The sequence below is a fragment of the Magnolia sinica genome, chromosome 1, assembly GCF_029962835.1.
Source record: "Magnolia sinica isolate HGM2019 chromosome 1, MsV1, whole genome shotgun sequence".
Taxonomy (NCBI): Eukaryota; Viridiplantae; Streptophyta; class Magnoliopsida; order Magnoliales; family Magnoliaceae; genus Magnolia; species Magnolia sinica.
The window spans coordinates 14,146,463-14,160,682 of NC_080573.1; the positions used below are offsets into that span (position 1 = coordinate 14,146,463).

At 40.1% G+C, this 14,220-nt stretch overlaps 1 protein-coding gene across 1 annotated transcript in view; it reads left to right on the forward strand.

Annotated features, from left to right (window-relative positions):
- LOC131240560 (starch synthase 3, chloroplastic/amyloplastic) overlaps positions 1 to 14,220 on the forward strand; it is a 70,758-nt gene that overhangs the window by 35,701 nt on the left and 20,837 nt on the right. Inside the window, exons 8-11 of the mRNA XM_058238854.1 lie at positions 63 to 172; positions 8,757 to 8,862; positions 12,017 to 12,187; positions 13,532 to 13,660. Of these exons, the coding sequence (XP_058094837.1) occupies positions 63 to 172; positions 8,757 to 8,862; positions 12,017 to 12,187; positions 13,532 to 13,660 (516 nt within the window). The remainder of the gene's footprint in view (positions 1 to 62; positions 173 to 8,756; positions 8,863 to 12,016; positions 12,188 to 13,531; positions 13,661 to 14,220) is intronic.

The following is a 14,220-nucleotide window of genomic DNA, read 5'->3' on the forward strand; positions in this document are numbered from 1 at the left end:
CCATCATATGCCTCTTCCTAGTTTTGGTAATTAGAATTAAAGATACATTTTTGTCTTGCCAGGTAAAAGACTTCCAATTCAATCGAAGCTATCATTGGGGTGGCACTGAAATAAAAGTTTGGTATGGGAAGGTGGAAGGCCTTTCTGTGTACTTTATAGAGCCTCAAAATGGGTAATGCTGTTATCTTGTTATTTCACTAAAAGTTTTGTTGGCTTATACATTACATATTCTTGCTTCATTCATTGCTACTGTAACGGCTCTCTGTGGGTATATGTACTCCAAGCGCTTTTAAAAAAAATCTGTTTATTTATTTGAAATGCAAGTATGATATTGTTAATGTTTTGAAAGACAACTAAGATTTTATAAAAAGAAAGCATGAAACAAACACATACATCCTGGCTCTAATATAATGAGAAATCATCTCTCACTACAAACATATGGATTCCCTCCAACTTTCGTCTATTTGATCCTTATCACACCCTTTAAATACTTTGAGACCCTTTAGCTATTATCAGCTTTTTCATTGAAAGATTGCATCCTGTGTTTCTGCTCTTTCACTGAATGTTATGTTATTCCATTCTTTCCACGAGGACCATAGCCCCACCAGCAGAAGTTACATCAGATGCACGGTCCTGATAAGCAAGAACTGAAAACAAGGACACACAGTGGCCCTTTCTCCTCTAGGGGGACTGATTGCTTACAGACAGTCCATATTAAAGGTTCGCTGCTTATCATTACTGGTGAGATAAGCCCTCAAAATCAAAGTATGGGTCATAAATGTTATCCATGACGTTTGCTAACCACCAATGGAATACCAATTTCGCGACCCACTTATGACAACTATAGAATCGCCTTAATGATTAAAATCCTAGAGCAGTAGGCTTTGAAAATATGTAGACCGAAGTGAAAAGCCATGGCTTCAGCTTCATTGGAGTCTGTATCCCCTATTTGGCCTGAGTAGACCTTCAAAGCTCTACTTGTTTGATCTCTGATCAGAACCCCAAAGCCTGCCTTGCCAGGGTTCCAGAGAGCTGACTTTGAAAATTCAAATTGAGGGTACCTACAGGTTGAGGGTGCCACCTTTGAATAATCTTTCGGTCAGTTTGGATTGGTGGGAACCAATAAGTAGTCGAAGAAAGGAAAACGTCACATGACTCACATACGAGGAAAACTGTGGAAAAGAATCCTTACACAACCTGTTTGTTTTAGCCTACGTGGTTTCAATGGAAATGTGGAATGTTCAATGGTAGAGGAATGGCAGTTGTCCCCTGCAAATGGTGGAAATCTCTATTTCTTAGGTTTATTAGAGAGAGGAAATGACCCTTTTATGAGGAAATCTGAGGAAATGAAAAACTGATTTCCTCACCCCTCTTGGTGATGCAGGACATGAAAATTAACTATGATATGCAAGATCTCAGGCTTTAGATCAAACTAATTCAGAAATATTCACATAAAAATTTCACATCCCTCGTAAAAGTTCAAACATTCAAGCAAGGGGAATCTGTTACACATGTCAGGGCTGGATCAATAAAAATTATGAGCCAAACGATACTCAAAGGAAAGTAAAACTCATCCACACATGCACGGCAATCAGTCCCTAATCCAAGGGATTCACTAGTTTCAATTCAGAGAACTCTAGGATTAGAAAAAAAAAGGGCAAACAAATTGAAATAACGCAATCTAGAGTTAGGGTTAGGAAAAGAGGTATGAGAGATAAAATAGATGGAAATTTTGAACCTGACGATAGTCCATGTGCGTAGAAAGCGGGCCAGGCCTGACGCACGTGCGCAGGGGCCTGGCCACACTTGCAAGGGGGTCCCGAATGCGGAAAACGCCTCCTTGGCTCTAGTCGGCCAGGGGAGGGCTTTAAAACCCCCGAGTTTCGTGTCGATTGGATATACAGTCTGTGCGTGGTGCTCCGCCGAAGTTTCAGCCCTCCTGCATGGACAGATTCTGGAGTTCTGCTGAAGAGAGGAAAATTGTTGCAATAATGGACAGATTTGAAGTGAGGATGGTTGTAAGAGATGAGAAGCAGAGATGGTAGTGGATGGGGGCAAATCGGGATAGATGTGGCTTCGTGCCATGGTAGTCAGCCCTTCGATGAAGGGACGGCTTCGCACCCAATTGGATTTTCACAACTCAAGAACTCATAGGAGTAGAAAAAAAATGCAGAATTTGTATTAATCTTCAATGAATAAAAAAACCCTACAAGGGTGCCTATTTATAGGAAAACCCTATACCCCAAAACTCGCGCCATGTGCGTAACCTATTACTTGGCGATGAAGTAAACAAAAATAAAAACTAATCAAAGAAATCTAAACCATTTATGATACTCTAAATAACATTAATAAGCAAAACCTAAAATATGAGATTAATCCGACTAGTGGGCCACGATCATGAGATCCCATGATGGGCTTTACTTGACTATCGGGCCCACTCTGACGAACCAAAACTGTCTTCTAGATAGGAGGCCCCCTGGACGTCCTCATCAATCCAAATCGACGGTGGGACCCTCATCCTTGCGTACGTGCGTATGGGGGGCGGCGTGCGTGTGCGCGTGCGCATGATGTCCCCATCAACTCTCCCTGGCTGCGAAGATTTTGCAACTGGTGAAACAAAACTCTTTAACCGCTCTAAAATGTCAGGATCAAGTCTCTGAAGCTCTTCCTCAGTGAGCCACGTACTGTCTGAAGCTGGGCGTGACTTCCATTTAACCAGGTACTTCTAAAACCCGTCATTTGACGTTGATACTATCTGATGGTGCAGAATATCCTCTATTTCATCTCTGGGTGTGGGAAGAGTAGGTATGGGAGGCAGAGACTGGGAAGATAGGTCGGGACGGGTAGGTATGAGAGGTTGAGGTTGAAAAAATGGGTTGGGATGGGTAGGTATGGGAGATAGAGGCTGAAAAAATGGGTCGGGAAGGGTATGTATGGGAGGTAGAGGCTAAGAAAATGGGTTGGGATGGGTAGGTATGAGATGTAAAGGCTGAGAAGATGGGTTGGGAGGGGGCCATGGATCAAGGGAAAGGTCTGGGGAATCAGGATGGTTAAGCGAAAGGCTGGATAATGCATTAATGGCCCCTTGAAATGCAACTAGATCCTCTACATTGAATGTGGAACTAAGTCCCATGGAGGGTGGAAGATCTACCACATACGCATTGAGACCGTTTTGTTTTATAATTTTGAATGGTCCAGTGCTATGCGTGTGTAATTTTCGAACAGCTCCCTAAGGGTACTGCTCTGGCCTGATGCGGATCATCACAGAGTCCCTTACATTGAATTCCTTGAAACATTTATGTTGGTCTGCAGAAAGTGAGTAATGTTCATTACTAGTCATGATCTTCTGTTTGATTTCTTGATGCCATGAATGAATGTGATGCATAAAAGACTCTGACGGCCTATGAGATAGTGGCATAGGGACAAGATCAATAGGTTTCCTAGGTTTATAACCAGTAACGACTTCACAAGGACTTAAGACTTGTAGACCTATCGACAGAACTATTAAACGCAAACTCAGCTATAGGTAGTACAGTGTCCCATGTTCCGGTGTGCTCTATATCCCTCCTAGGGGGAAACTTATCTGGTAGATCATTAGGAAAGACATCACGAAACTCATCCACTACCGGAATGGCCTTAGTGGGTAACTCTACACTAGCCTCTGGTTCACTCTCTCTAACCACAAGGCTGTGCATGTTGTGCCACTCAAAATAATGGTCTTGATGTCCCTCATGGGGTGGGTGCACGGGTGTACGCCCATAACTGATTCCTTCACCTCCATTCCTTGGTATATCCTCCTGACCACCTGCCTGAGATTGGGCATCTTCCCCAATGGTGGAGTTTGCCCTGGCGGAGGTCTCTAGTTGCGTAATGCGCACATCAAGTTGTTCAAAGCATTGGTCCACATGTTGTTCCCAGCGCTTACCCAAAGACTCAAACTGTTGGGTCAGCTTGTTTATTGACTCTTGCAATTGCTCCATATTTAGTATAGGGTGCAAACCAAAACCACGACCCGTACGTGTGGGCATACAATTACTATCTCAACTTAAGGACCTTATACTACGACTATATGCAACTAAATGGGACTAAATGATCCTTTGAGACTCTATATGCAGGAAACTACACACTGCTACCAAAATCCAACAATGTAGTTGTCAAAATAAGGGAATAACAGAAAGTTGCAGCAATGTGAATTGCTAGCTTCCTAATAATAGAAATTGCAGCAACTAATATCAGTAACTACGGACTTCTAAACAACTATATATGATGAAATTGGATGCATGATGGACTTTAAACAAACTGCCCTGAACATGTAATGCATTCTCCTACAAGAACCCTAGGCTTTGATACCAAATTTGATGTAGGACATGAAAATTAACTATGATATGCAAGATCTCAGGCTTTAAATCAAATTAATTCATAAACATTCACATAAAATTTCCACATCCCACACAAAGGTTCAAACATTGAAGCAAGAGGAATCCGTGTGGGTCCAGGCCTACACATGTTAGGGCTGGATCAATAAAAATTATGAGCTAAACGATACTCGAAGGGAAATAAAACTCTTCCACATATGCACAACAATCAGTCCCTAATCCAAGGGATTCACCAATTTCAATTCAGAGAACCCTAGGATTAGAAAAAAAAGGGCAAACAAATTGAAATAACGCAATCTAGGGTTTGGGTTATGGAAAAGAGGTATGAGAGAGATAAAATAAGCGGAAATTCTGAACTTGGCGATGGTCCACGTGCACGGACAGCGGGCCAGGCCTGGCTGCAGGTGCGAGGGGGTCCCGAATGCGGAAAACGCCTCCTTGGCTCTGGTCGGCTAAGGGAGGGCTTCAAAACCCTCGAGTTTCGTGTCAATCGGATGCACGGTCTGTGCGTGGTGCTCCGCTAAAGTTTTAGCCCTCTTGCGGAGCCAGATTCTGGAGTTCTACTGAAGAGAGGAAAATTGCTGCAATAACGGACAGATTTGAAGTGTGGATGGTTATAGGAGATGAGAAGCAGAGATGGTAGTGGATGGGGGCGAATCAGGATAGATGTGGCTTCGCGCCACGGTAGTCAGCCTTTCGATGAAGGGAGGGCTTCACACCCAATTGGATTTTTACAACTCAAGAACTCAGAGGAGTACAAAAAAATGCAGAATTTGTATTAATCTTCAATGAATAAAAAAACCCTACAAGGGGTGCCTATTTATAGGAAAACCCTATACCCCAAAACTCGCGCCATGTGCGCAACATATTACTTGGTGATGAAGTAAACAAAAATAAGAACTAATCAAAGAAATCTAAATCATCCATGATACTCTAAATAACATTAATAAGTAAAACCAAAAATATGAGATTAATCCAACTAGTGGGCCACGATCATGAGATCTCATGATGGGCTTTACTTGACTATTGGGCCCACTCCGACGAACCAAAACTCCGTCTTCTAGCTAGGAGGCCCTCCCTGGACGTCATCATCAATTCAGATCGATGGTGGGGCCCTCCTCATTGGGTACATGCGTGTTTGGGGGGGGGGGGGGGGTGTGCATGTGCGCGTGATGTCCCCATCACTTGGCTTTCGCAAACAAGGGGAACTGCCACATTAGAGGAAATCAATTTTCTTTCCTTTGGTTGAATCTTGTTTTCCACCAATCCCAGCAGCCCTTTTGATGATTGTATTCAACTTATTTTATTGATTTGTTTTGCTTAGGCGTATGCTAGCCTTAGTTTCATTCAAATTGGGCTCTTTCTTCTAGTAAAGAGTTTCATTTTCACTTACGTAACTTGGATGGAGACACATGTTGTAATTGCATACGGGCCCTAGAAAACCCAGTGCATTGATATGTCTTTGCACATAATTACATTAAAAAAATGTATCATATGAACTACAGTTCAGAAATCCATAAGATGTAGAAAATGGACCTATATAACTATAAAAAACATTACAACTGTGTTGATAGGCTATAATAATTGCTGAAATGTAATAGGTTTTCTCCAAATAACCATGTTTATTTTCTACTATATTTTAATAGACCTACATAACTATAAAAAAAACATTACAACTGTGTTGATAGGCTATAATAATTGCTGAAATGTAAGAGTAAGAAATAGGTTTTCTCCAAATAACCATGTTTATTTTCTACCATATTTTAATGTCTGTCGCAGAAGGATATGTTATCCGTGTTCACACATGGCCCAGGATTGGGGTTGGGCACGGCTACTTAATGGGTGGCTACTCAAACACATGGGTTGTGATGAACAGTGATGAACATTTTTTTACAGTGAAGTCTTGATTGCTATTATAGGTAATGGCTATTTAGACATTCATTTCTCCCCACATGGGAATCATTAATGGGTAGTTAATACCTCCCTTTTGTGATGGAGCCTTGGTTGATTCAGCCTTAGATGATAATGAATTGTTGTGTACATGTATGTGCCTTCCCACATATGAGAATCGCTAATGGGTAGCATCATCTATTTCTTCAATGATGGAACGAAAATCGCTGCGTGAATCTTGTACTGAATTATCTGCCTGCAGGCCTTTCCACATTCGAAATAGTTCATGCATAGTGATTCCCCACTCATTTGTTAAGTGGAGGAGCCATTATAACTGCCCCCTAGGGTGATAATGCATACATATGTAAATGCGTGGCATAGTTGGAACTTGGAAGCCATTTGTGACTAATGATTAACTATTACCTAGATGGACCCACCTGGGGTTTGGGCAAATGGCGAGTGTCGTGGGCTTGCTCCCCACATGCACGAATTTGATTCCACTCCTCATGCTTTATCCGATGCACGTGGTTTGCGGGTGATTGTGTGCATCCGCAAGGAATACTCTCGCCTTAAAAAGGGGCAAGGACACCTTGTCGTCATTAAAAAAAAAAAAAAAACTATTACGTAGATGGCAAAACCTGGATGGTTGCCATCAAAGATGGCAGTGGAAAACTACTTTGACTTGCATGGCTTCTAGTTATGAATTGAATCATGCAACCTTGGTGTGTCAGAAAGGCACTGTGTCCACTTATGGCTATCTGCATATGATAATCATTAATGTTTAGTTGTTAACTATCCATTTTTAATGGTGTAACCTTAAGGGCTGCTGGCCAGGATGGTGGTGAATTATTAGCTACATGCATGGTTATGCACACGTGAGATTCTTTAATGGGTATTGAATACTAATGATTATTTAAATGTTGGACCCTTTTTGGTTGCCAGATAGGTGCACTGAATGCCTGCCATGCCTTAAATGCTGGTCCTTGGGACTTCCACCTTGGATGGTGTGGATAGATGGCCATGATACTTGTGATAGAGAGGGAAACTAGGGTCAACCACTAACCAATCTTGAAAACTCGGATGGAGAGGGAGGGAAGCTCTGGTTATGGTCCCAAACTACGCATAAAGGGCTGCAGAGAAGGAGAAAGAAGGTTTTAGGCACCCTTACCCACTTATGCGATTCTCTACCAGGCGTTCTGGAGTGTTTTAGACATGAAATTCCTTGATAAGAATTTCAATAGAGGGTCAATTTAGGATTTTTCATAGGAAAGATACAGAAAAATGAAATTAAAAGGGAAGTAGGGAAAGATGAGATTAATCCAACAGATTTTCCATTGGACGCTCCTACTTAAGTATCTTGATCTTCTTCGGAGGGCATGTTCACTTTGGGCTTGATCATGCTTTTAGTTAGCATTCCCTGTGGTTATATTTCCATGGTTTGGATGTATTAGCTGTGTATATTGCAATCACAGGCACTGTTGAGTATGTCCATACAAGTATGAATTTCCCATGAGTATATAGCCACCGCTGTAAGTAGCTGGATTACGCGGTGACTTAGCATTCACCATGGTTGGGATGTATTAACTTTGTATATTGCCATCGCAGACACTATGAGTATATCCATACAAGTATGAATTTCCAATGGATATATAGCCACTGGAAGCATGTTACTTTCCAGGTGTATTGCATTGTTATTAAGTGAAGGTATATTGTCACTGTATGTTTCGATTTTAACCACCTCACAGATGTTGTCAACTGGGTATATTGCCATAGTGTGCTCGTCTTGTGCCTACTTAGCTACTGTCTTTTTATCCCAAAACGTGCATGTGCCTACTGCAGGTATTGAACCCATAAGAGGCATTTACCCATTGGGGGTATTATATTCAGTATGGGTATTCATCTTGCTGTGGCTAATGGTTATTCGACCAGCAGTGTCAAGCCCCATTTGCTGTTTAACCCACTATTGACATCTATACCACTGGATGCAAGATGTAGCTATTGCTACCCTCAGGTTTACAGCTGCTGCAGTTGGGAACATGCTGTCAAAATCGTAGTTGCGCGATTCCTTTAACTAGGCGCCACTCACACTTTGGATTCATGCTTCCCCTCCCATTTCCTGCTTGAAAGCATTTTGAAATAGATGCTTAACGGATCCCTCACCTGAATCTGTTGCTGCTTTGGACGCTTCACGCAACTATAGTAAACATGTACTTATGTCCTTGAAGGGTGCTTATGATATGCTTTACTTTTCAACAACTATCAGACTTTGCAGTATGACTGCTGCCTTCTTTGGATTCTTGTCCAGTAGCCCATGATATGCCCTGATAAAATTCCGGCTATATATATAATGTTTGAAAAGATTAAATTTATGTTTTCTACTCTTTTTTTGGTGACAAACACTCCTTACCTAGTAAAAAACTCACCTACGGTCTTCCATGTCACAAGTCATGTGCATCATGTACATTTTTGAGGCGATTCTTTTTTATGCAGGATGTTTTGGGCTGGGTGCATATATGGTTGTAGGAATGATGGGGAAAGGTTTGGCTTCTTTTGTCATGCTGCTCTCGAGTTTCTACTCCAGAGTGGAGCTCATCCTGTAAGTTTCAAAATTAATTTGAATAATTGTGCCATGATCATAATTTTGACACTTCTTTGTCGGCTTCTCATTTGCTAGTAAAGGGTTATGTATTATGAGCTGTTTTTTTTTTTTTTTTCATTTCGTTTATCTATTATGTCTGTTTGCCAAAATTGGCATAAAAACTGAGGCCCTGTTTGGGAGCTGCCTAAAAATGAGGTCTTGAACTCTAATGCACAATTTACTTTTAACATGAACTCATTATGTGTTAGAGTCTAGAGATAATGATCTCTAATACATAATTATTATGAACTAAAATGAGGTGAACTGATTTTGTCGTCTACCAAAAAGGGCCTAATGGCCCATTTGGGCATAATGTTGACTGTTGATTGTCGACTATGGGAGGGTACCTGCAATCATCTTTTCTTCTTCTTCTTCATCTGCTTCTTTTAATCGTGAAAAATCAATCATGAAATGAATATTTATTGCCTAAAATGCCAGGTGAGTCCCAAACCAGGGATTGCAGGTGCAATTCGAAAATGCTGTAAAACGATTGTGAGATTCTCTATCTGCATGGATGATCTTCCTTTATTTACTCTCATGTATAAAGGGCATGGCATGCCAAATAATATCGGAAGGGTGGATTATTCCGAGCATAGTTTTCTTCAATAATGAAGGGACCAATAATGCAAGGATCTGATGAAAATTGTTGCAGAAAATTGAAGAGTATGTACCAGATTTATTGACGAAAGCAATCCATAGGAGCATTATAAATCCCCTCTTAACAATCTGCTACCATAAAGAGAATTCTTCTTTGCAACTTTCCTATTAGAAATCACGATGATAACAAAAAACCAAGTGTATCACCTGAGGCAATGTTTATATAGTCTCATACTGGTTCCTGTTGGAGCTCAACCTCTATTCCTAGTTGCATGTACTGGATATTCTAAATTTGGGAAAGAGCAATTAATAAATGCCACCTGAGATCATGAAACTTCCAAAAATAAGGAAACTGCTATCAAAGAGTGTCAACACAACTGTACTTCTAAAAGAAAGGAAAAACATGCTAAAAAGGCTCTTCTTTAATTTAATCGCTAAAATACCGGGCATAGTGTACATGACCTGTATACAAAGCTATCCTCACGCTATTTTTTTAGCATGCAAACTTTTTTGGAGCAGATCAGCCGCATATTTGATCATATGGAACCCTCTTTGGGTCACTTCACACGTGTGGGCTGAAATTTGACTGCATCAGTTGACATTGTACTTGTTTGCCTATTTACCTGTACTGAGTTGTAATCCTGCTCACGTGAATTCTTTATAGACCGTTCAAAGAAGAAAAAAAGGGGGTTGTGATTTTCTTACGTTCAAGTTCTCAACTATTGTGATGCAGGACAGGTGGCCTAGCCTAGAATGATGCAACAAGATCATCGACAGATTAACTAGAGCAATTTAAAGCACAAAATAATGCTAATCAAGCACAAGCTTAATAAATTCAAGTTTTAACTATGCTCAGATTCAAGACTAAATCATGTCCTGACAGTTAGATTTTATAAAACATGATTAGATAGGACCCATGGAAGGTAAAACTTCCATCTAGCATAGGGATTATTCATAATTCAAAGGGATTCACTTGATTTAGGGTTTTGGCTAAACTGGGTTTAGGTTTAGGGTTCAGATTTTAGGTTTAGGAATTTGGGGATTTATGGTTTTGAGGATTAGGGTTTTGAGAACTAGGGTTTTGAGGTTTAGGATTGAAGTAAAGGACAAGGGATGGAGAGGAATGAGGGAGATGAAACAAGAGGGCCAAGGAACAATTGTGTCGTCCGTACGGACAACCATACACGTGTGTTCGTACAGACACGGGCTTGGGTCGAGGTAGGTTGGGTTGGGAGAAAGAAGAACAAGGATAGATGTGGAGATTGTTTGTTGATGGGGAAGAACAAAAGAGAACTACAAAGAAAGAAAAAGAGAAAAGAGAAGAAATATCTTTTGATGGAAGAGAATGAAAGATAAGGATAACTAGGAATCACTCCATGGCATCGCACCATATTGCTCCAATCATAGGAGGTTTTACTTCATCACAAAGCAAAGAGAACAAGAGTTTTTTTTTTTTTGTATGCAATAATGGGCTAGGGTGTGGACGTCCAGGCCTTTATAGTCTCAAAAAAGATTTTTTACAAAAAAATACATTCTCAGATAAAAAGTTTCACATAAAGACGCTTAATAAAATAAAATTTGTTCCTAACTCCCTAAACTCAGTAAAAATATGAGCTAAACAAAAAATAGCAAATTAGATAAACTAAACTATTTCGTGGCCCATGGGGTCCACAATCAAGGTGCCCAATGACGATGATCCAACGGTTAGAATAGTCCATGGTCGAAATCCAACGATCCAAATGGTCTAACAAAGTAATCGACATGCATTTTCCCAATGTGGGGCCTTCGAAGATGTATGCTCATGCATGTGGGGTCTTCAACGGGCTAGGCACTCGAATTGGGTCCACGGGGCCTCATGTATACATCACCTAGCCATAAAGAAATGGGAGCTCTCCTCCTCCTCTGGTATACTCTGACTGGTGCTTGGATGTCCTCATCATAATTGTGATATATTCTTCTTTATGCTTACCTTTTAGTTTCTTAACAAACAATGGTCATATGACACACTAAAGATTTTATGTCATTATTGTCTATTGGTAACAAATAACCTTTATTGGGTGAAAGCTGTACCGCCTTATGATCCAGTCGCCTATGATGCTGATCCCATCCTATCTTTGAAGTCAAAATAGATTGAAGAGCTGGCAGTGTTGTCCCAGATGAGTGGGTCCCGTTGTCTTTGAAGAATATGGGAACCTGCGAATGAGTGTCAATTTTATCTCTTAACTTTTAGCAGATACATTTGAAATAATTCTGATGTTATGCAAGGATTGATTTGTTTAAATGTTATCTATTTGAAAACTCTCTGGTATTCAATCTTTATATCCTCACTTCATTATTCTGTGCCTATATCACAAAACTCCTACAATTATTATTGTTTTAGAACTGCGAACAATTTTCAATGAGTTGTTGCTTTTGTCACATCCATGCTTCTAGCACAGAAGGCATCATTTAAATTAATTCTGTTCTTCTTTAAGGTTGGTTGTCTCTGCTGATAGCTTGTATTTGCAACGAACAGGATATCTTGCATTGCCATGATTGGTCTAGTGCACCTGTTGCATGGTTATTCAAGGACAACTACATGCATTATGGTCTCAGTGGTGCTCGAGTTGTGTTCACAATTCATAACCTCGAGTTTGGAGCTGGCAACATTGGGAAAGCAATGGCATATGCAGACAAGGCTACAACCGTTAGTACCTGTGATTTTCCTTGAAAAAAAATACTCTCAGCATTTTAAGAGTATTTATGAATATTACACTTAACAGTTTCTTGCTGCATAATCTTTCTGCCTTTCAAGTAAACGTGAGATGTATTTTTAGATCTTGTGGATACATACCTTACGTTTGCTAATAAGGCAGACTTTGATCATTGGTCTGTCTGATCTTCTTTGGTGAATGTAATAGGAAATTGGATCAGTTTCTTCTCCTGATTTATTACAAGTAGTATATTTATTTTTCTTGCAGATGAAGCAGTTCTGCTTTTAGATTGCTTGGAGATCTTGAGAATCACATTCCTTTGGATGTGGTTGGATAGCTTCGGTGAAGAATTATTCATTAATACGGCCAACAACACAATAAAAACACGTTGAATAGGGAAAAGAACTAAGAAGGCTTAAAGCATTTAGTATACAAAATAATTATAGTTTGTTGTTGACTAAAGGAGTTTTTACATCTATGCAAGATAAAGGGAAATGATCTCACCCTTGTTAGTGGTTGTCATAAATCTGACTTGGCTATCTTAGGTAAAATTTTAAAATTGTGAGGAGCCTTGGTATCATGCAATCATTATCCTCAAAACATCATCTACATGTGGGGATGGCATTGACTAATATTTGCAGTAATGTACTTAGTTTCACTAGCCTTCTACTAAGGTGGCATTCCTGCTTCCATTGCTTGACACTACTTAACATCTGGAAACAGACTCTTCATCGCTGCTGCACCCAAACCCATTTGCTTCTAAGCTGATAGTTGTGCTGTTACTTCTGCGTGGTGCTTCTCTGGTAAGGATATTATGATACAGCAAATGAAAAGAAACAAGCAGAATAAAAAATTTACAAATTTTTGCATTTATCATTGTCCATTTCTAACTATGATTTTTTGGTCCTTTTACTCATTGTAAGAACCCAAAAAATTGACTCAACTCAATGTTCATCTGGGTCAGGTTGACTTGAAGACTCCAATAGATTCGACTTGATATTTAATAAATCATAAAGTAACAATACTTGTAATAGTGAAAAAGATTTAAAGTAGTAATGCATGTATAGGTACCATAAAATAGGAGAACTAACAGCAAAGCGTAGCATAGTCTAGTGCTTGAGGACTTCACGTCTCTCAGTGAGTTCGCTTCTTACATTGCCTGCTTTTCTTTTCTTTTCTTTTTTTCAACTGGTTCACATGGCTATGTTCTTAAAATGATTGAAGATGATTTTGATGAATTCAATTATTTGCATGCTATCCTATTCCTCTATGGCCTTTGGATTTTGATCATAATCTAGGCCCGATCCTAATATACATTCTAATCAACTTTTATGCAGGTATCTCCCAATTACTCGAGAGAGGTCTCAGGGAATCCAGTCATTGCTCACCATCTCCACAAGTTCCATGGAATTTTAAATGGGATTGATCCAGATATTTGGGATCCATATAACGATAAATTTATTCCTGTGAGTATCATATTACTTTTTCTTCTTTTGTTGACATTTCTAAGGCATGTTGTGCATGACTTTGAATCAATTTCACCCTCAGTTTGTAGGCTATTTGAACAGATTACATTAGTAACAGAAAACTTATAAATGAACCAAAGTGTTCTCCTTTGTATAATGCTGTGTTGTTGACACGTGATTCACCTACCACTCTTTATATATATTGACCTCATGGGAGATTCCCATGAGGCCGAGCTCTATGGGCCCCACTGTGATGTGTGATGGACATCCATGCTGTGCATTTGGTAGGTCCCCTCTAGGTTGCGGGATGTGCCAAAAATCAGCCGTATCCAAAACTCAAGTGGCCATACCATTTGAAACCATGGGAAATCATGCCTAATTCCTAAACATCTAAAAGCACTTGGTGGAGCCCACCTGAGTTTTGGAATGGACTAAGATTTGGTGTGGCCCCTCATCCAAGTGGGACACCATGGATGGGCTGGATGTCTAAACCACATGTCATTGGGCCCTATATACAATCAGGAAGGTTTCAATGGGCGGGCATCCACTTTCAACTGTTG